This window comes from Dryobates pubescens, chromosome 10 (assembly GCF_014839835.1).
Source record: "Dryobates pubescens isolate bDryPub1 chromosome 10, bDryPub1.pri, whole genome shotgun sequence".
Classification (NCBI taxonomy): domain Eukaryota; kingdom Metazoa; phylum Chordata; class Aves; order Piciformes; family Picidae; genus Dryobates; species Dryobates pubescens.
Genome location: NC_071621.1, coordinates 5,226,211 through 5,249,907, shown reverse-complemented (window position 1 = coordinate 5,249,907; position 23,697 = coordinate 5,226,211). Strand labels below are relative to the sequence as shown.

The following is a 23,697-nucleotide window of genomic DNA, read 5'->3' as shown; positions in this document are numbered from 1 at the left end:
AATACCTACATCTTGGCGTTTTGTTCAGACACAGGATGTACTTTTCATTATTTCCTGCAGAATGAGGTAGTGGTAAAATGCTTTCTGCCCTACAAGAAGGTCGGTGATAAATGCACTAGAAGTGATTGTGGATTAAGAAAATCTGGTATGAAACATGGTTTAGAGTACAGAAAAGACATGGCAATGTTTCTCCTTCTAACAAGCAGAGAAGCTATGAATTTGCAGCTTGAATTCAGTGACCAAGACCCAGCAGAGCAAGAAGGAATCATGATATTGTGCTCACAACTATCATGCCAAGTGGATGAAGGAAACAAAACTCATTTGCATTAGCTTTGGAAGAAGTCTTCCACTCACACAGAGGGCTGCATAAAGTTGAATATGAAAGAGAGAGAGGTTAAAAATTAGGATGAAGAACTGGTATTATATTAAAGAATAATAAAAAAAAAAAGACAAAAAAGAACTGTGACAACTTAATCTGCTTTTCTAAATCACTACTTGAGTCAAGGTCTGGAGTCAAGGTGATGAAGCTTTGACACTGCATAATTGCTGGGGATCTCTTCACCTCACAAGTGCAAAGCAATATGCATTTATACAGCTAATTCTGGCTAGGATGAGAAAGAAATGTCTTCTGGGAGGTTCTGTCAGAGCAATAAGTAACAGGAAGTATTTCTAAAATTAAGGAAATTACTGATGTGAAATTAGTTATGTTGCAAATAAGGCAGATCACTATATACTGTTTTGTCTATTGCTTTAATTGATGAACTATGGCACATTTTCATGGTGTCAACGCTCTGACTCTCAGTCCCTTGTGCACCTCCTGGCTCAACAACTCTAAAATCCTCTCAAGCACTCTTTTAGTGCAAATTTGAGACTTTAAGAGTGGAAATAAATCACAGTAAAAGAGGAATTAAGAGTTAGATCATACATCTTGAAATCTATAAAGTGGGCTGTGTTTGTGGGACAAGACTTCATGAGTTTGCAAAAAGGCTTACAGAATTTCTGAATCTGAGCTCCCATGTGATGCTTGAGGGAAGAAGGTCCATATGGCCTTGGGATCTAGAAACATAGAAAAAAAATAATAAAATAAGATGACTAGTGTAGTGATTTGAGCCTTAACTGCAATTTAAGAGCTCAGGTGGTAGAAAAATGAGAATTCCTCCCTGTTCCCCCTTCCTTTTTTCCCCTGATAAATTAAAAAAAGGGAAAAGAAAAGGTGAAAAGAAAAAAAAAAAAAAGGGGGTAGGAAAAAAGGGAAAGAGGTAAATCTACCAAAAAAATAATCTGGAGTTGGTTTGGAAGTAGGAGAAGTAATTTTTTTTTTTTTTTAACAAAAAATATATGTAGCAGTAACAAGGGCTTACAAGGGTAAGGAACAAGGATGGATGGGAAAATATACAAAACCAAATTTGGATGGCCTTATATCGCACTCAATGTATGTGGATTTCAGTCCTTTAGGGAAGCATAGATGCAGCAGGGAGAAGGTCAGGCCCGACCATGTGGCAGAACCAGGAGGCTATCAGAGGCTATGGGTCCTTTCGAAGAGGTGAGGAAGGAGCAAAGAGAGCAAATGGCCACAGCATATTTCTTTTTAGAGGCTTGCTGGACAGGAAGGGGGAGTGGAATAGACCACCTTCAACCCAGGGAACCTCTCCTCCTGGGAGGGGGAAACCAAGCCCCTCTCTGTTCACCTGGATCAGGCTTCTTTTGTCCCCTGGGAAAGCAGGGCTCTTGCAGCCCTTCCCCCAGGATGGGTGTAACCCAACACAGCTAGGGAGGCTATAATACTTGTATATATCAAAATCATCTGTTAAGATCCAAAAAGTGGGGAAGAAGTTGAAAAATTGGATAAAATTCACAAGAAGGCAAGAAACTGTTTACAAGATGTAAACCACAATTTCACATGAAAGATTCAAAGAACTTAATCAAGATAGGTTATCAAAAATATGTCAAAAGATTACTTCATCCTTGCCTGGCCATCTCCACTGGGATCAATGTGCTCTTTGGCCCAGCAGATGAAAGTGTAACTTGATCAGATAGGTGGGAGCTGAAAAGGTACTTTGATTGAGGTGCGAAATAAAGCTCAGATTATTAAGCTGAGGGCAGTTTACAGTTGGAAAGAACATGTCCAGGGTGCTCTATCCTTGTTTCACTGGAAAATTTTAAACAAGGACTGATGACTACCTAGGAGTGATGATCTAGTTCAAAGCAGAATTGGTTGATTTTTATTGTGCAGAAGATCAAATCGTAAGTTTGCTTAAGTGCCTTTTACGCTAAGAAACTATGAAAAACCCCCAAAACCACACAACCAAAAACAGCCTACCAAAAACCCAACAGAACTAACAAACCCACCCACCCCCAAAAGACCCCAACACACACACAAAAACCCCTCAAACCAAAGAGAAAGGAAAACCTTTATTCTTAGGCAGTTTGATTGTGTGTAGAGCTGTCTGAATCAACGAGTTTGACAGTGTGCAGGAGTTGGACCTTTACCTTAGGCTACTTATTTTCGCTCTTTAGTCAGTCAGAGATGACATTAGGACTCATTTCACACTCAAAAAGGTCAGAAGAATTGTCCCATAGAAGTATTACACTCACTGACCACAAATGAAGCCTAACTCACTGGCTGAAACTATCTATCTTGCTTTTGATGATTTATTCTAAGAGAGATGAATGCTACTCTCTTTTCTCAGTACACCATATCAGTAGGATTTTTAGATTGCATTCTTTTTTTAGATTAATCTCTTTGAGATAAAGAGAGGAGTTTAATGTAGCAATAGAAGCATGAAGGTGCTTTCAGTCCACATAATGTACTGGGGCATTATCAAATTTAAATGATACAAGGTTTTTATAGCTTCTTCTGCTATTAAGTTACATGTCTTTCTACAGATGTCTCATTAACTCCATCAGAGCTGTATGTCATTAAGGGAAAAGTTCTGTGCAAGTGTTTTCCATTAACTTTCTTGATCACAGTCTTACTTTTCTTGAATAGAACCAACACTGTCTTCAACAGAATTTTTCCCTGAGAAAAGAATGCAGAATTTGGCCATTAGCTCTGCTGTGCTTTCTTTTAAGGAATTTGTGGTTTTCCTTCAGTATTGTTTAAAAAGCCTTAGATATGTCATGGATCTTGAATATTTGCTGATCGCTACGGACTAAATAGCGAATGCCATAAATATGGGCAAGCTGGAACAACCCCTGTTTCAGAAAAGTAGTTTCAGAAAAGGGAAGATAAATAACAGATTAAATGAATCTGCTTACTTGCTGACTTTGACAGGGATGTTACTCAAGCTCATTCTGTGAGTTCAAGCCATGTAAAGTTACAGGGGAAGGCCACATTTGTTGGCCTGTATTCTCTGGAAAAGAGATAAGCCTGCTTACCCTCTGAAGATGTCTTGCATTCTGTGTGTGAAGAACTGAACAAGTTTATCATCTCTTCAAAAGTGTCATAGCCTGGTTTTTTGGGCCCTTTGGGTTGTTTGTGTTGGTTTAGTATTTTTCCTTTCTTTTCTGGGATTAGGAAATCTTTCATTTCGAGATGTTTGGTTTCAATAAAGACAGTGTGATCTAAATAAGTCATGGTCACTGCTGCTTTTCTTGATTGCCTGTGGGAAAGGAATTCTAGGCCTGGGTACATCTCAAAAGGAGAGATGGGTACAGTATGGGTTGATGGGTACAGTATGGAAGCTAATAACTACATGGATCTAGAATCAGGGCTCTTGGTCACCAATGTGTTTCATTCCTGACAATGCTCACAGTATTGTCAGTGTTACTGCAGTGGATTACTGAAACACAGTGGTTTTATTTAAAAAAATAAAATTACCTAAAAATAAATGTTAATACTAATGGTTTATCTGTCCTGCCTGGCTTGATGTTGTATAATACACCTAAAATTTTGCACTGACTTCTTCAACTGTTGGAGATTGGTCAGAGCCATCAGCTTTCCTTCTCTTAAAATCATGGGGATTTTTCTTCTCTGTGATAGAATTATTATCATGTTTCATTGGAATCTGGTTTTGTCTGCCCATGGGAAAAGCTGGAACATAAAACATGTCATATAATGAGCAAGGGCAGTTTAGTACCAGAACTACACAAGAGCTAAAGCCTGCATGTAGATAGCTTATTTAGGATGAGGATTTAAATATTTGTCCCATATTTAAATGTTTTAAATATATTAAATATTGTCCCGTTTGGGCTAACATTACCACGAATTTGGAAAAGGCAGTAGCAAGTCCGATGTTAAACAATGAAGTCCTTTGTTTCTGTGGTATATCACTTCTTACTATGTCCTAAAATAATTAATAGTTGTGCAAAAATTGAGCTACAAATTGTGGAATGTAGCTTAGACGTTCTGCAATGAGAGATTAAAATCAATTTTGGCCTTGTAGCAAGGATACAGCTACTTGATTACGTGCAAATCGCAGGGTATTCACACACGAATTACAGCGTTTACTCTCTCAGTAAGTAATTAATTTCCCCAGTTTACAAATAAACTAGTTGATTAATGAAAACTTTTTACATTTTTCCTGAGAAACACAGGGCTCTGTCAGCACAGTGTGTATTTCCTGTGCCAATTCATTGGTTAAATAACATTGTCTGACCAAATTCCTAGATAACCTCATTCATTGCGGTAACATCTATAGCATTTATATGAACAGTCTTTTAAAACACTGTTTTTTGTCCTTTCATAAGATTTTTTTTTCCCACATGAGCTGGTTTGGGTTGGTTGTGGTTTTTTTTTTTTAAAGGAGTACAATATTGGTTTGAAATGGTTTGAGAACCTTGCCAAGGGCAATAGAATCAGAGCATGGTGGCCCTTATTGGAGGCTTCTGTTGATCTCAGACTTGAACTGCACTTTTGTTGTCTTTTTGAAGGTAGTTAAAAGCATCTCAATTTTTTAATTAAATATTAGCCTGGGTGGAGTACTGGCATGGAGACAGCCATTTAAGAAGTTGTGAGCAATGTGTCACTCTCATGCTAATCAAAATAAGTGCTATTACTTTGGACATGAGGGACAATTTAAGTATTACATTATTGTGGCAGACCTACTTTGCCTAGAACCCTATCGAGCCTCCTTGCCAGATTCTATGGATGTGGCACTTGGTGCCATGGTTTAGTAGTCATGAGGTGTTGGGTGGCAGGTTGGACTTGATGATCTTTGAGGTCTCTTCCAACCTTGTTGATTCTATGATTCTATGATTCTATTCTATGTCTTGTGAGAGACATCTTTTCATTATCTTTTGATATCAAATCTACGTGATGTAAGGGACTTTCACAAAGAGAAGGTTGGTTTTCATGGTGGAAGGTTAATTAGTTTTGCCATTCCTTGCAAGCTTAAAAAGCTCTCAGGTGTTTTTCCTATGCGTATGCACCTACTGCAAAGATTTGAGCCATCTCTCAGACATGGTGTCAGTGCAGTGAAACACAGGATTTCTCAGATCTCCAGAAATTCCATGTCCTTGAAATGTGAAAAGTAAGTGGGCCCTTACCATTTCTGTGTGTGAGTAACCATTGGCCTCTTTCTACATTTCTACTTTTTCTTTTTTTTCCCTAAATAAGAAATTTTTTTGATTTTTGCAGCACTGTCTCAAGTGACACAAAGCACTTTTTGATAACACTGGATTTTGCCCAAGATGAGGTCATATCCTTATGTGACATTGCAGAGCTCAGAGTTTTCTACTTTTAGTTCCTGAGAGAACTCTTTTGCAACTACTTCGAATATATCTTCACGGCATTGCATTGTTGTAGAAATCCCTTGCTTTAGGACACATTTTTTTCCTCCTGATGCAGGCACAATCTCTGTTCTGGGTTCTCACAAATGATGTTTTCAGTGTTGTTTAAAACAGATTTCCTTGGACTAAGACCACTTATGTAGTGGTTCACATTGCACTGCAAGCATGATTAGCTGTCTTTAACATTTGCAATTTTAGCTCTCTATGTCACTTGAAACTGATTGTGCAAATATTGTGAAACTTTGAGAGAGTTAAACCTGAAGGTAATTTTATTCCATCTAGTTTGACTAATCCTGGACATACTTCTAGCAGCAATGATATTCTGCGGGAATGCTATGGCAACATCAAAATGTTGGCTGTCTGGCAGGCTTACTGCAGCCTGTGCATGATCCATGAATAAACAGAGGAATTTAGTTCCCAGAGTGTCAGTCTGGCACATTTCACAAGCACAACATTCACTCACAAAAAGAAAAAAGAAAATTCAGCCAGTCATACAGAGAGAGAGCTATAGTGACTGAGGGATAAATTTTCCACTGCTAACTCTTGCATATACTAACTCTAGGAAACCAGGAAGAAATCATTCATGGCTTAATTCAGAGGGGAAATATGCTCTCCTTCAGGTATTTTTTATCATTTTTGTCTTCATCTGCATATTTTTTTCATCCTATCTCTGCATCTCCTTGCTAGTCTCCGGACATATTAGCGTGCTTGCTTTCAGTTAAACGTGGGTGTCTCTCTGAACCAAAGGCTGGATATATGGTCAGTGAAGTACTTGGTTTGAGCCCAAAATCCCAAAAGCAGTGTTAGTCCAGGGTTCAGTGCATAGGAACTTGTTCATGTTGTTTATAGTCTGCTGCAAACAAGAGAACGACTCTGTGTTTGTACTTAGTTCTGTCATGCAGTGACTTCCAGTGCCCCCAAGTGCACATAAGCTTCATGTCCCCTGTGGCTGCGGTTATCGTGAAAAAAAAAAAGAAAGGAGAAAATGCAAGGACATTTATAGGATTATGCTGCTTTTCTCAGATGATGTCTAAATGAATGAGATGAGAGTAGGCTAGAAATTACTCCATTAACAGCAGGAGTTCAGGCTGCCTAGTTACAGAGTTCATGCTTGAGATCACTGAAGAGAGATCATAAAATCACAGAATGGGCTGGGTTGGAAAGGACCTTAAAGACCACCCGATTCCATCCTCCTTTCCACTTTCCAGCAGACAAGGTTGTGCAAAGCTTGTCCAACCTGGACTTGGACATTTCCAGAGATGGAGTATGCACAACTTCTCTGGACAGTCTGTTCCGATGTGTCACCATCCTCACAGGAAAGAACTTCTTCCTGGTATTTAATCTAAATCTATACACTTTCAGTTTAAAACCATTACCCTTCTTCCTGTCACTATGCTTCATGATAAAAAGTCCCTCCCTCCCCATCTTTCCTGTAGGCCTGTTTTATATTCTAGAATGCCACTATGAGATCTCCCCAGAATTTTTCAGATGTTTTGGGGAGACTTACTAATATTGACTGAAGTTTCCAGTGGAAGTCTCTCTGTAAATTATTCTCACGGTTTATCATCTTCCTCATTAAAACGTTGTGTGTATCTTCAATTAATTTTTTTCTTTTAGTTATATGAGTTCATGGAAGCTCAGGCTATCTTTATGTTGCCACATGTCTGTTTTGTTCTTTGCTCAGTGGATGGGAAAATAATTCCTGAAGTTTCACTTTGGTAGCTGCACGTAGACTTACTGAACACATTGATGTGTGTTCAAAACTGATGGCATCTGACCTGTCCACTGTTCCACTCAGAAGAGAAAACTTAGGGTTTACAAGAAGTAATTTCAGTAAAAAATAGCTTGACATTTGGAGACAGTCAAATAAAATTAAACATAAAACATCTTCTATGACTTTTTTAGGAAAGAAATGCATAACAAAAGGGGAAATATCCTGTTGCTGCTGTGTAAATCAGATGAGCAGGCAGGAGCTACTCTTCAACACGACAAAGAGATAGTTTAAGGGAGACATGTTTGAATTTTCCAAACTCTTTAGCAATGTGGAAGAAGCAGAGTGACATTGTTTGTGTCTCCCTTAAACCACAAACTCCAGTTTTGAAACTCGTATCAACTAGGCCTAAAACCAATGAAAGGAGATGATTCTTTATGCAGTGGGCAGTAGTTAAGTGAATCTTGTTGCCAAACAAGTTGTGGAGGTAAGTTTACATGAGTTCAGGAGAAAGGGGGACAAGTACTCCTATCCCATACTGAGACAACAAGCCAAATGCATCTTCTGCCAAAATCAGTGCCATCATTATTTTGTTTGATCCCTTCCTCATTCTTATGGCTCATCTTTAAAAGACAGCTGAACCCAAATTGAAAACAACTGAATTCAGCATCCTGTCTTTATATTGTTTTTTATTCTGACCTTCGGTTAATACTTCTGGATAAAAGCTGACATACAAAACCAATCTTATGATAGAAACAACACAGTGATCATGAATGTCTGCATTAGAACAAGCTAACATTCATAATTAAGTGTTTTAAAGACTAAAGAACCTTAAGGAGAAAAATCTGCAACTAACAAGTAAATTATATTTAAGTTCAACGTGTCACAAACACAGCCAAATAAAGGGTTTTGTTGTCTGTTTTTTTGTTGTTGCTGAGCAAATAATGAAAACTCAACTCTGCACAAGGTTAAAGATTGCATTTTAATCACAGACTGAAACATCATGATTTACAAAACTGATGGCTAGATTTAAAACCAACCACTACATCCTCCTGTGGGAACATAGCCCCCACACCCTAGCAGATTAGGGGTTCAAATGAAGAACAAAGGGGTTCATGTTTGCCTTTGGGACTGAACAGATTTCCAAGATGATGACTGATGCTTCAAGAATTCACCTAAGATGTTTGTCAGTGTATATCATCTACTCATCTGGAAGTGGCTTCTTCTAGGGAACTCTGATAGATTTATCAGTAATCCCAACCATTTTGCAGCTTTCTGTCCAGAGCCTTCTCTGCAGCTCCTCATCGTATGCAATGTCAGCTGATTTTGTCCTTTGCTCATTGTAAAGGTAGCAGCCACCAGCTCCTTCCATCTCAGGCGATACTGCTGCATAGACGGTTGTAGAGGCTCCTTCCTCTGGAGTCTGCGGAAACAACGACAATAAACATTTAGGCGAGGCAGGTACCATCACACTTGTGGTCCTTATGCAAACCTCAAGCTGGTAACAAGAAAAATGCCACCAATTGTATTGGCAGAGTGCAGACCGTTTCTACAATGGTGCTATTTTGAGATGGCTTCAAACCACAGAAAAGAATCATAGAATCGTTAGGGTTGGAAGGGACCCTATGGATCATCTACTTCCAACCCCCCTGCCATGGGCAGGGACACTTCACAGTAGATCAGGTTGCTCAGAGACACATCCTCAGAGCCTGGCCTTAAAAACTTCCAGGGATAGGGCTTCTACCACCTCCCTGGGCAACCTGTTCCAGTGTCTCACGACCCTCATGGGGAAGGACTTCTTCATAACATTCAATCTGAATCTACCCATTTCTATTTTTGTTCCATTCCCCCTAGTCCTAGCATTACCTGACACCTTAAAAAGTCCCTCACCAGCTTTCTTGTAGGCCCCCTTAAGATACTGGAAGGTCACAATAAGGTCTCCTCAGAAACTTCTCTTCTCCAGACTGAACAGCCCCAACTCTCCCAGTCTGTCCTCACAGGAGAGGTGCTCCAGCCCTCTAATCATCCTCGTGGCCCTTCTCTGGACATGCTCTACCACATCCAGATCTTTCCTGTAACAGGGGCTCGAGAACTGGATTCAGTACTCCAGGTGGGGTCTCACCAGAGCAGAGTATAGGGGGAGAATCACCTCCCTTGACCTGCTGGCTATGCTTCTCTTGATGCAGCCCAGAATGTGATTTGCTTTCTGGGATGCAAGTGCACATATTCTCATCCATTTTTTCAAGAGCTAGTTAGAGATAATAGAACCAAAAGCAAACACTAATATTAAAATTCCAGTTTAATTATTCATGAAAGGCTCTGTACTCTGCCTTAAGAAGATGAAGACCACAATGTATGTGCAATGTGTTCACTCTAATAATAATATGACACAAGCAAAGGATTATGGAAACCACAAGAGCAGTTCAGTCCAAGCAGGCAGGTAAACCAGGGAATTATATCTTACACAGTGCATAGTCATAAAGATCTATAATGTCTGATATACCATTAGTATTAAATGAAAATTAATAAGTGAATAGCTTAGAGTCATAACTCCTTTCATCTCAAGGATAAGCAAAACATTTCCATTTTGCATTTAGAAGGATAACACAGCTATCACTGCAGTACTTCCATATTTAGAACACAGCACTTGATAGGTTTTATCAGCCCATCCAAAGAAGGGTTCAGCTAAGTTCATGAATAGTCTAGCACAAATCACATGAGGAGTAACTGAGGATGTGATGTTATTTAGTCTGGAAAAGACGAGACTGAGGGGAAACCTTACCACTCTCTACAGCTACCTGAAAGAAGGTTGTAGTAAGGTGGGGCTTACTCTCTTCTCCCAGGTAACAAGCAATGTGATCAGAAGAAACAGCCTCAAGTTGCACCAGGGGAGGTTTAGATTGGATATTAGGAAGAATTTCTTTACTGAAAGAGTGGTTAAGCATTGGAACATGCTTCCCAGGGAAGTGATTGAATCACTGTCTGTGGAAGTGCTCAATAAATGTGTAGCTGTGGCACTTAGGGACACAGTTTAGTAGCGGACTTGGCAATGTTAGGCTAATGGGGGGCTTTTCTAACCTTATGATTCTATAATTATAACCAATGCCTGCCAGAGAATAATGCACCATTTTACAATCCTTGCAGTCATTCTCTGAGTCATTAACAGTACCAATGCTGCTCACAGCTTTGTGGCACCCAAAGGGACATCTTTTCCTGAAGAACTCAACAAATGAGACAGTACTGAAACCGTTACTCAGTACCTTATTTAAAAAAATATCAATCCAAATAATTCTGAGCTTTTGTGACAGGGTTCTTATATTTTAAAAAGAAACAGCTATGTTTTCTCACTGTGGAATGAATGAAATATAACTTATTAGAAATAATTAATTCATCTGATGCACCTGGCATTTGGTCATACCGACAAAGTTAGAGCCAAGTCACACAATCACACAAGCCAAGCTTACCCAAACCACAACCTCTCCAGCTGCCACTCAGACAGAGCACCCTCAGTATCTGTGAGGGAAGTGCATTCCTTGCCAGGTTACAGTCACGCTCCCCAGAACATGAACTGCTGAGCAAGAAATGTGCCCTATCAAGGTATTTTCATCCACAGAGCTCTAGTGGTTCAAATATAAATGCTTCACATCAAGCCCTTGATCAAAACTGTTTAAGCTCAGGGAAGAACTCCTGATGCCAACAGTATGCATAGAGCCTTAATATCACCATACTTTCCTTCAATGGGTACCAATAGCCAGCTTTTACTGTCAGTTACTACACAATGACAGCATATCCTGCTCCAAACACTGCTGAACAGAAGATGATGGCTCAGCCATCTACTGGGCTGTTCCATCAGCAAATTATCAGTCAGTGTGTTAAAAAAAGTCAGGTTCAAGTAATTGCTGGAATGTTGTTTATTTTTGAAGAAGATGACTGCAGTGAGATATGATCTACAAAAGTTAAATGCTTGTTTACCTTAGTTTAGTACTCTACTACTACTCCTTCATCCTTCTTTATCTTACAGAAAATAGTGCTACTCACTTCCAGTAGACTATGTAAACAATATAAAGCTATGTACATACATAACTCTTTGCAGGATCAGCATAACATTAAAAAGATAAAGTCCATGTGCTCACATATAGGCTGATATCTGAATTGGTTTAAGCTGACTGGCTGCACTAGGAGGGATAAGGAATGGAGGATGAGGGGACAGGGTGACATACCACTGCACCCACTGCCCCCCACACACCTAGCAAAGAGCAAGCTGGACTGTATGTTCTACACTATGTCGACACCATGCTTACTGTAGGACAGGAAAGGGATTGGCCAGGGTTTATGGCTCTTCTAACATATTCTATGGTTTGTAAAGATTCCTGTTCTGGGGTTTTTAAAGTGTGTTTCTCGCCCAGTTTCTGGGCTGGGTTTCAGCCCTTTTGTTCCTGGTGTGGAGTCACAGCGTTCGCAGCTGGGATTTGGTTGGTTGGTACTTTTTTTTTCTTTCCTGTTTTCTTTTGTGTAATCTGATATCCTTAAAATAAAATAGCAAATTGTCCTCATCTCAACTAAAAACTCTGCCTTCCCAGGCCCTTTTCCCCCTGTCAGTGAGCTGGGAGAGGGGAAAGGGGGACCAAGGGGGATGAGAGTGGGCTGTATTGCCCCAGGAGAGTCCATATTTGGCACCCAACGTGGGGCACGAATCCATGACCCTGAGATTAAGAGTCTCATGCTCTGACAACAGCTTTGATACAATATAAATGTCTTAACAATGTCAAGTGGCAGAACAATGATGAATACAAGCACTCATATTTTATACAATTTATTTGGAATTACAGAGAGAAACCAAAATGCTATTTAATGTACTGCTGTGCTTTACTCTAAAGAATTCAGTGACCCAGATAAACCATTACTTCATGTGATGGTTTACTGCACATAATGCTCCAGACTTCAACAGCTCTCCAGTACAAATGCCAGTGTTGATAATTTCCAAATCCTAACAACAACAGCTCAAAAATAACCTGCTTTTAAAAAATGTCTGTTGGCAGAATTTGTGTGATTATGTTCTTATGAGCAGCACTCTCTACAGGCTCAGAGACTGGTCTATATGGATCTTCTTACAGCATCAGAAATATCATGGGCTTTTGCTGATTCAATGGGAAGGATGTCCCAGGATATGCAGGATTTATCAAGATTTTTAGTTTTTGATATGTCAGCTAAGTACACAAGCAGAGGGGTTGTATGTCCATATGGTGGTCAAACACTGGACTAGGCTTCCTACAGAGGTAGTCGATGCCCCAAGTCTGTCCGTGTTTAAGAGGCGTTTGGATTATGCCCTTAACAGCATACTTGAACTTAGCTAACAGCTTAACTTTAATTCAGACCTGAACTGATCACACAGCTGGACTAGATGAGCACTGTAGGTCCCTTCCAACTGAAATTATTCTATTCAAAATAATATGTTAAATAAAGGTTATGTGCAAGTTGAAAGTCAGTTGTTGGTTTTATTCATGCAGCCTTAGCAGACCTTTACCAAACCATTTTATACAGCAAATTGTTTCCTGTTCTTCAATACAAAGAACATATTGAGCAGGCTTAGACAATAATAAATGTGCTTACATGGCCACACCATGACCAGTCTATAAGCACAGTGACATTGTCATCACTCATTAAGATCAGCTCATGTAACTTTTCACCAGATTTAATTTGTTTTTCATCTACTCCACCATGTCTAATATGCTGAGTAGAAGGCTCTGTGCAAAATCCCTATTTCTATCACCTGTTGCTAAAAGTGATTATCTAAGCACATAAGGAAAAAAAATACTGTAATATACTAAGCAATTAGTGTATAATCATTTAAGTTGAAGGAAAATGATTTTTTCCAGTTCAGTGGGGAGCAGAGTTGTGTGTGTAGGATTAATCATCTTATCCCATCTTCTGAGTGCTTACATAATGCTGAAAGCTTTAATGTTCCCTTACTTGAGGATCTCCTCCTTGTTTTGGCATGCTTTCTGTTTTAATGAAAGTAAACCCAGACACTTACAGTAGGAGTAACCTGACTTTCTGGCTGAGAGAATGATCTACCTGTTTTGAGATGCTGGAAGAAAAAAACATACTGCAACTCTAGCTCCAGAACATGCCAGTACCTAATGTGAGAACACTGTATATCCACCCACCCACACACCTGTCAAGACTCTCAAAGTGCTGGATCTGTTGGGTCCCCAGTAATCCAGTTTCCTTCCTGTAGTGAGTGGCCCAGAACTGAGCACAATATTAGAGGTATGGCCTCACCAGCGCTGAGTACAGGGACACAACCACTTCCATATTCCTGCTGGGTACACTGCTCCTGTTACAGGCCAGAACACTCTTCAGCTTTTTGGCCACTTGAGAACACTGATGGCTCATGTTCAGCCAACTGTCAGCCAGGATCCCCAGGTCCTTTTCTGCTGCTTTCCAGCCACTCAGCCCCAGGTCTGTAGTGTTGCATGGGGTTGTTGTAATCCAAGTGCAGGACCCAGCACTTGGTCTTGTTAAACCTCATACAACTGATGTCAGCCCATCAATCCAGCCAGACCAGATCTCTTTGTAGAGGCTTCCTACTTTCAAGCAGCTCAACACTCCCAAACCAATTTGGTGTCATCTGCTAACTTACTGAAGGTTCATTGAATCCCACATTGAATCCAGATCAATGATAAAGATATAAAAGAGAATTGGCTTGAGCACTGAACCTTGGGACACACCACCAGCAACTGGCCACCAACTGGATTTAGCTCTGTTCACCACCAATCTTTTGGCTTGGCCATCCAGCCAGTTTTTCAGGCACCCATCCAAGCTATGAGCAGCCAGTTTCTCTAAGAGAATGCTGCAAGAGACAGTGTAAAAGACTTTACTAAAGTCCAGGTAAACATGATGCACAGCTTTTCTCTCACCCATTTCATGAACCCATGCTGACTGGGTCAAATCTCCCAGTTGCCCTGAACATGATGCACAATGGCACTCAAGATTATCTGCTCCATAACCTTCCCTGGCACCAAGGTCAGACTGACAGGTCTGTAGTTCTCTGGATCCTGCTTATGGCCCTTCTTGGAGATGGGCATCACATTTGCCAAACTGCAGTCAGTTGGGATCTCCCCAGCTAGCCAGGACTGCTGGTAAATGGTGGAAAGTGCCTTGGTGAGCACTTCCTCCAGCTCCCTCAGGACCCTTGAGTGCATGCCATCTGGCCTCATAGACTTACACATGTCTAAGTGGTGAAGGAGGTCACTATCCATCACCTCTTGGACTACGGGGGCTCCATTCTGCTCTCCATCCCTATCTTCCAGCTCAGGGGGCTGGGTATCCAGTGAACAACTGGTTTTCCTACTGAAGACTGAGGCAAAGAAGGCATTGAGTACCTTGTCCTTCACTACTATGTTCCCTCTGCATCCAGCAAAGGACAAGGATTCGCCTTAGTCTTTCTTTTGTTTCTAATATATTTGTAGAAGCATTTCCTGCTCTCTTTAACATCTGAAGCCAGATTAATTTCCAGTTAGGCTTTGGCCCTTCTAATCTTCTCCATGCATAGCTTCACAACAACTGTGTAGTTCTTCTGAGCTGGCTGGACTTGTCCTAAGAGGAATTCTTATAAATTGCACAATGCTTCTTCACTCTTCAGTTACCAACTTATTTGTACTGGATGGTTTTAAACTGGATTTTTGCTTACAAATTATTGCATTATTAGTATCCAGGCAACTGTAATTAATACCTTTGTCATACCCATGTAACTGATTTCTGCTTAACTTTTTCATAATGAAATCCTGCATCTACAATTCCTTTTGCTTGTTACAGCGTTAGTCATGTCTTTTGCTTTTACTTTGTTTTGCCATTACCTATTTTTCTGCAGTATCCCTGCAACAGAATTAATGGTCTGATTTAAATTACATATCTTTGCATTGTTCTTTACATAGGTAGGCTGTGGAAGAAGGAAATAAAAGATAGCCAGTAACCAGGTTTTTTAAGCAAAACAAGATCTGTATATGCAGAATGACATTATTTGGGCACTACCTATTCCCAAATAAATATATTGTTTTTTACAGAAGCTCTGCTATTTCCTTTTTTAAATATTCACCAATAATAAGTCACCAACATAGCATAATTTTCCCTCATTGTGAAATGGTATATTCTGCTCCGTGAGAACAGGGACATATCCTGAAAGGGTTTGTGGTTTAGTGTTGTTTTTTAAGGTGTGTGTCAGGGATTAACCGCCCTTTTCTCCCCCTCTCTCTCCCTCTTTCCCCCACTGGCAAGAGAGGAAAGAAAAGGCAAGTGGAGAGCTTTAGTTGAGTAATGCAAAATGATTTACAACTCCACCACAGAGATATGAGATTACACTGAGAGAGGAAAGGAAAAACAAAAAGGAAAATACCCAACTGAGATTCATACAGGACAACCACACCGCACAAAAACGAAACTGGAAAGGCAGCGAGCTCAGCCCCCAGCCCCACTGACTACAGCAACATCTCACCAGCATTGCTGAGAATAGTGCAGGGATATATGTGACACGGCTCAAACCATTACAGCCTGTCAGTTGACTAGTTTTGATTAATGCATTTTAAGGTGCTACATAATCTTGTCAATACTAGGCACTAATGCTCACAAAATGTGTTAGATGACAACAGTCAGTCCCTACATCCCTATCACCGTGAAATGTCAGATCCATTTCATTTGCCTACAACAGGAGCAACAGCTTAACTGGGAATTGTGTGTCTACATCAGTTACACATGATGACTTCATGGTGCTTTACGGGTTCATCCATGTACTCATCCAGTTCCACCTTCATCTGAATTCATAGCAATGCACTTATTTTCCCAGTACTGTTTTCAGTAACTACCAGCAGATTGTAAGGACCCCAACATGTGCCTTAAATAGTGTGATGAACAGTTTGGATGGATAGCATGCATTATAGTTCAAATGATGGCAGTGTTTGCCATAAGATTGAAAAAGCACTAGTGATACAAGCCATCATATCAGATCAGTGCTTAGTCTGGAATAGCTTCTCCTTACTCCAGTTAATCAGCTGATTGTATTTTGTTTGTACTTTATGACTTCAGGATGCTGCTATCTTGAGAGATGGTAGGAGAGAAGGTTGGGCAAAGAGGACAGAGACCAGGAAACAGCTGGGAAACTCATTCTGAGGGACACAAATGAGGGGTGACAAATAGGCAGATGTGCACACAGGACTTCCTGGTAAGATGGTGAATGGCTTAATGCCAATGAAGAATATGCTAATAGTCTTTTATCTATACCATTTGTAATGCAGAATACATTAAGTATAGGTGGAATGCCCCTCAGTGGCAATATTAAGTAGATTGCTGTGAGAACACTCAACACTAGTTTTATAATGGTGATCCCACCTGAGGTACTCATATGCACATTTTAGTTCATATGGGAAATCTGCTTATGGGCTGATGAGGACCTTTTAGGTTTTTAAATTTTTTTGGCACAGGGATTCAGAATGTTTCCTTAGTGGCCTTGGTTTTTTAATGGTTGAGTTTTCATCAGTCTGTTCCTAGCTCAGGTAACAAGAATTCATGTCTCCCAGGCTCCAGCTAGGAAGACACAGCAAGCACTGGCCATCTTCTAGGGCTAGGTATTTAGACAATTTGCCAGAATTCCTTTACTTTTCTCAATGTTGGTTATTCTGCTAACGTTTTCCAAATATTAGTATGTTACTGACTTATTTCTGGACTGAAAAACTCTGTATATACACAGTTTTCTGCCTTTTCTGTCTTCAGGAAAGACAACAATCATCTGGGATCTTTGAACAGCACTATGCATATGCACAGTGGGGTTTAGCAACAAGAATAAGAACGTTACATTACTTTTCTTTGGTAGAGCAAACTCTTTCATCTAGTTGCTGGCAATTAATGCAGGGGTGACACCCATGCCACACTTAACTGACTGCTTGACTCTCAAGAACAAAGGCAAACACAAAGCCACCTCAACACAGAAATGCTAGATAACTGTCAGAAATGGAGTAGGGTGGGATTTCATTCCCATGAATATTAAAGCAAACAAACTTGTGAGAAACAAATTACATGTGTTCCAGAGAGCACCAGTTACTATCGTTTGCGAAGCAGCAAATCATTTAAAAACTGGGTTACTTAGGAGTGCAAGACTCCAAGCTGATATAACAGCAGCTGCTCTAGCATCAGAGCCTCCTAGCACACAGGCTATGTGCTTGCAGTGCTTCTTGCATAACTTCTGTCTAGACCTCCTAAAGTGATCGTCGCTTTAACAATTCCAGTCAAAGAGTAATCTGTTGAGACACTGAGTATGAAAAGAAAGGCTAGAAAAGAAACCATGATGCAAGCATAAGGATGTTGTAGTAGGCTGAGAGAGGGCCTAGCTCTCCCTCCCCCACAGAGTAAGAAACCACAGCTAAACTCAGTCGGAGAAGCAGACTATATTTACAAGCATATATAGAAAGCAGGTTATATATAACACAATATATACAGGTATTTACAATATATACACAGAAATATACAGCAAAGAAAAATAACCCAACAAAATTCCCTCCTCCAGAGGAGGGTTTCCCTCCCTGTAACCCCCTCTCTCCCCCCTCTACCTGCCTTTCTAGCCCCAAAAAGGGGTTGGAGAGAGAAAGAAAGGGAGTTATTAAGGACAAGAGATGTTATAAGGCTTCAAAAGCACATGCAGAATTAGTTTTGCTTATCTCAAGGTCAGCTCCGCTTAGTTTGCTGAGAAGCAGGCAGGCAGAACAGGCTGAAACCCAAACTGAGAAAAAATTCCAACTGCCCTACAACTTAAAGTTGCATTCTGCCCACCCACCAATGAAATTTGTTTAGAATATCATGTTTTCATTTTGATACAAAAACATTCAGCCAGAGTGTTCCCAACACTGTCTCTCTCTTAAAGGCACAGCCTCAAACGGTCACAGATGTGTTCAGCAACTTTTGATCAATAAGTTGTAGCAGCTGACTGTAAGTCCTGCTGAGATCACTGGCCAGGACTGACAGTCAGAGCTCTAGGAAGCTAAAGCTGCAAGAAAAGTCAGTCAGTACAGCTTTTCAGACATATCTCCATTCACCCAGAAGCCCTGGTTTCTATCTGTGTTCTCTCTCCTCCTGTTCTTTCCTATGTAGCTCACTATTATTCTCTTTCTATCCAGTTTCTGCCTTGATTATAACTAGAAAGGGATAGAGATGTTTTATTGAATATACAGTTCTCCCTAGAGACCCAGTCAGCACCATCAAATTAATTTCTCTTCAATCCTCAACTCACAGCAAAGAGAATTCTTTAATAAATTCACTGTATAATAAAATTCTTTCAATTTCATCTTTAAAAGAGACAGCAGCTACAAACAGAAATGGCTGAGTTAAAACATAAAGACTTTCTCCTGACAATGTTGTGGCTACAAAGAAATAATTTCTGAATCAAAGATATGAATATATAACAAAAGATGAAAATTGATCCATTAAGAGCACAGGGAAATTTTCAAACTAAAAAGAAACCACAACCAACGAAGTGTTGAAGGAAATGAGCTTTCAGAATATGAGTAATTCATGCTTATTCTGGGAAAAAGAGAGGCTTTTCCCTAAGCAGCCTAGCATAAGACGCTGTGAAGAACAGAAGCAGAGACAGCTAGAAAAAAGACAGAGAGAATACCAAACCCTGAATCTCTCCTTCCCTTTCTACCAAAAGCAAATTTTATTTCAAAGCAATTCAGGTACACAGAAAGCCTAGGAATCCATACCTCATTTTTGTGTCATCCCCTTCATACGTGGCTGTGAAGCCTGAAGACAAAGTAGACCATGGAATAAAATCAACTATCCTCAAAAGACTGCCAGGGTCAGCCTGTTGCTCAGGGACCCAAAGGAGCAGGCAGGCACCCAGGCCTGAATTTCCTATTAATCTTTTGAGGATGTCAACGGTGAATGGTTTCACTTTGTTTTGTGTCAGAGCAATGCCATCTGACAAATATGTTTTGCTGGAAAATCAGCAAGCAGCTCTAATCTGAAGCCCTGGGGTGGTTCCTCTGTCACAATCAGAACATGAGCAAAGATTTGCAGAAGAGGACAGTGGCCATGGCCCTGAACTCTCCTCTCCCAAACCAGTTGGTTCAGACTAAGCAGGCCATTATGGGTCATCTCAAATAGCACCAGATGTCTACATTGTCAGGCAGCTGAATGAAACCCCTGTTGGCTGGCCAGCTTTCTGAAGAGGTATCTATTGACTTCAAATAACAGCTTCAACAGTGAACTCACTTGTTGATGTTATGAAAGTAATTATTTCAAACTGAATTTATCTCATTTGAAATGCAATATAACCTCAGTGATTTGGGCAGCAGTATTTGTGGATCCATTCTGCATTTTCTAAGTTGTTGAAATGACTGACTAGAAAAGTGGTGTTTTGTTTTAAGCAATTTTCAAAGTGGAAACAAGTGCTCAACTTTACATAACCAAATTTGAGCAGGGACTTGAAGCTTAGGGTCAAAGTATCACAGTATCACAGTATCACAGTATAACCAAGGTTGGAAGAGACCCCAAGGATCATCAAGTCCAACCTGTCCCAACAGACCTCACAACTAGACCATGGCACCAAGTGCCACGTCCAATCTCCCCTTGAACACCTCCAGGGATGGTGACTCCACCACCTCCCTGGGCAGCACATTCCAATGACGAATGACTCGCTCAGTGAAGAACTTTCTCCTCACCTCGAGTCTAAACCTCCCCTGGCACAGCTTGAGACTGTGTCCCCTTGTTCTGGTGCTGGTTGCCTGGGAGAAGAGACCAGCCCCTTCCTGTCTACAACCACCTTTCAGGTAGTTGTAGGTAGTCATTAATCATAACCAAGTCCTTTGTTCATTTTGTCAGGTGCATTGAGGAAGATTACTTTGCCTGAAGGTTGATCCCTAAACTCGCTTTGCAGCATACAGTGATGTCTTCAAAGCCATAACTGAGTTGTCATTGCAGCCATTCAAATTACATTACACTTGTTACCTCACTTAGCTCAGTAACAGTATGCAAAATTTGACAGATAGATGCCCCAGACATTGCATAAACATCCAGTCAGAGACAGTCACCTGTTGGAAGAACATTTAGCCTGTAGGAAATGAGGCAGGCAATAATAGGACAGAGCTGAGAGAGTACACGTGTTTCACAAAATGCTGGAGCCTCTGCTGGGTGTGTGGTACCCTGGAAACCTGGGTGTGTGGTGTCCTGCAGCTACCTATTGCTGAGGATGGCTGGCTTAAATCACTGAGAATTGTCCAAGATATCTTCACATAATCTGGAATTTTCCGCAACATGTCTGTTCACAGACAAGCAAAGTAATTTACTGAAGCAAATGTGCAAGACAGGAGAAGATAGAAGGAAAGAATGAGCCTCCTAGATTCTAATCCTGATGCCTTGCACACAAGGCTGTTACTCGTTTTCTGTTTGTAAAGGAAAATACACATTATCTATTTACTCATAGCTCTATGGTCATAACTATAGTATCATGTAAGCAATCCAATATAATCTTCTTCTGGGATGCAGACTGCTCTATCATTAAGTAAGAATACTTAATTATGACAAGATACATGGTTATTATTTTTCTTAACTATGCGAGCCTTAATTCTGCTAAGTTTTGAACTATGGCTATCTGAGTAAGACCATGAGACTACTCATTCCTCCTACAAAGCTCTTAGCGAAGCAACATCTTTGACAGGTAGTGGCTGGAACATTTGCATTATTTAATAATACCTGCCAAATTTTTCAGTTGGAAATAAAATTTTAATATGATTCAAGATGTGAATGGATCAAAATTAAAGAGGACTTAATACCACAGGCAACTATGAAACCTTTAGAAGTTACATTCTCTAACGCATTAGCTTATACTAATTTGTAAGTAATCTTTAGTTTGCTGAATTTTAGAATACATACATACATACATAGAATAAACCAGGTTGGAAGAGACCTCCAAGATCATCGCGTCCAACCCATCAACCAATCCAACACCACCTAAACAACTAACCCATGGCACCAAGCACCCCATCAAGTCTTCTCCTGAACACCTCCAATGATGGCGACTCCACCACCTCCCCAGGCAGCCCATTCCAATGGGCAATCACTCTTTCTGTATAGAACTTTTTCCCAACATCTAGCCTGAACCTCCCCTGGCACAGCCTGAGACTGTGTCTTCTTTCAAATGATGCTAGATTTTGGCAATCAAATGAAACAACACAGAAAAACACACAGAAGAGTTTACATTCAAAATGGCAGCTGCATTTTTACCAGGCCCATGTAGTATGACAAACATGAAGACTTTGTAAGTGATGAAGAGGATGCTCCTGAGTACCTATAATTCTGAACAACAAATTTTATTACCTCCATGCTCACATAAAATAAAATGTCTTTGCCAGCTTGTGCTCAAAACACAAGATTGCAGGCATAAGACACATGGCCACTTTTGACTTGGAGCATCCTGCCATCATCTTGACTCTTTTAACTCTTTAACACTTGACAAGTCACAGGATCACAGGATGTTAGGGGTTGGAAGGGACATCTGGAGATCATCGAGTACAACCCCCCTGCCAGCGCAGGACCATACAATCTAGTAAAGGTAGCACAGGAATGCATCTGGGTTGGTCTTGAAAGTCTCCAGGGAAGCAGACTCCACAATGTCTCTGGGAAGCCTGTTCCAGTGCTCTGTGACCCTCACAGTAAGTTCTTCCTCATGTTGAGGTGGAGCTTATATTGCCGTAGTTTACATCCATTTCCCCTTGTCCTATCACAGGGCACAAGTGAGAAGGCTGTCCCTTCCTTCCTCACACCCAGCCCTCATCTATTAATATGCATTTAATATATCCCCTCTCAGTCTTCTCTCCAGACTCAAGTCTCTCATCTCTCAGCCTCTCCTCATAGGGCACATGCTCCAGTCCCTTAATCATCCTTGAAGCCTTCCATTGGACTCTATCTAGCAGGTCCCTGTCCCTCTTGAACTGGGGAGCCCAAAACTGGATGCAATATTCCAGGTGGGGCCTCACCAGGGTGGAGTAGAGGGGGAGGAGAACCTCCCTTGATCTGCTGGACACACTCTTGTTAATGTACCCTGGGATCCCATTTGCCTTCTTGGCCACAATGGCACATTGCTGACCAATGGATAACTTGTCCACCAGAACTCCCAGGTCCACAGGGCTGCTCTCCAGCAGATCACCTCCTAACCTGTACTGGTGCAGTTTATTATTCCTTCTTAGGTGCAGGACTCTGCACTTACCCTTGTTTTGGTTCTTCTGTGCCCAGCTCTCCAGTCTGTCCAGGTCTGACTGAATGGCCACACAGCCTTCACGCATATCAGCCAAGCCTCCCAGTTTGGTGTCATCGGCAAACTTGCTGAGCACTGTCTGTTTCTCTGTCCCCTCATCAATGTCATTGATGAAGGTGTCGAACAGGTCTGGACCCAGCACTGATCCCTGTGGTACTCCACTAGTTACAGCTCTCCAGTTGACTTGGCACCATTGACCACCACTCTTTGCACCCTATTGTGTAGCCAGTTCCTAATCCACCTCACTGTCTGTTCTTCTATCCCACAGTTCCTGAGCTTGCTCACAAAGATGTTGTGAGAGACAGTGTCAAACGCCTTACTAAGGCCAAGGTAGGCTACATCCACTGGTCTCCCTGCAGCTACCCATTCTGTTACAACATCATAGAAGGCTATCAGATTAGTCAAGCGTGATCTCCCCTTGGTAAATCCATGCTGACTACTCCTGATAACCTTCTTCTCTTCCAAGTGCCTAAGGATCCCCTCCAGGATGAGCCACTCCATCATTTTTCCAGGGATGGAGGTGAGGCTGACTGGTCTGTAGTTTCCTGGAACCTCTTTCTTGCCCTTTTTGAAATCACTTGGCTCACATAACTTATTTTCCCTTCTCAGAAAATGGGAACTGACACATTATCTCCAAAGTTGCAACTTACTTATGAGGATTGTTATTTTATTTCTATTTCTTTTAAAGCTTATAAGCACTTGGAACAGCTATGCAAGTCCTAAATATTTAAAAGATAACCACAAAATATTTTTTTTTTTATGAACCACAGTTCATAAAAACATAAAGTCTGTACAAACACAGACAATTAAACAACCCAAATTTACATAGACAAGTGTATTTCACAGCCTCTTCTATTTTAAATTGCTACAACCCCCATTTTGTTCCCCAGACAGCAGTGGGTTTATTTCCATCTGTGGGCTCAGCTGGATGGTGGGGCTGGGAGAGGTTGGCTACCAG

At 40.8% G+C, this 23,697-nt stretch overlaps 1 protein-coding gene across 2 annotated transcripts in view; it reads right to left on the bottom strand.

Annotated features, from left to right (window-relative positions):
• Positions 1-7,861: 7,861 nt before the first annotated feature.
• DHRSX (dehydrogenase/reductase X-linked) overlaps positions 7,862-23,697 on the bottom strand; it is a 192,876-nt gene continuing 177,040 nt past the window's right edge. Inside the window, exon 6 of one of the 2 annotated variants that reach the window (XM_054164798.1) lies at positions 7,862-8,864. In XM_054164798.1, the coding sequence (XP_054020773.1) occupies positions 8,667-8,864 (198 nt within the window). In that variant the 3' untranslated portion in view covers positions 7,862-8,666. The remainder of the gene's footprint in view (positions 8,865-23,697) is intronic. The other variant, XM_054164796.1, reaches the window with a different exon arrangement.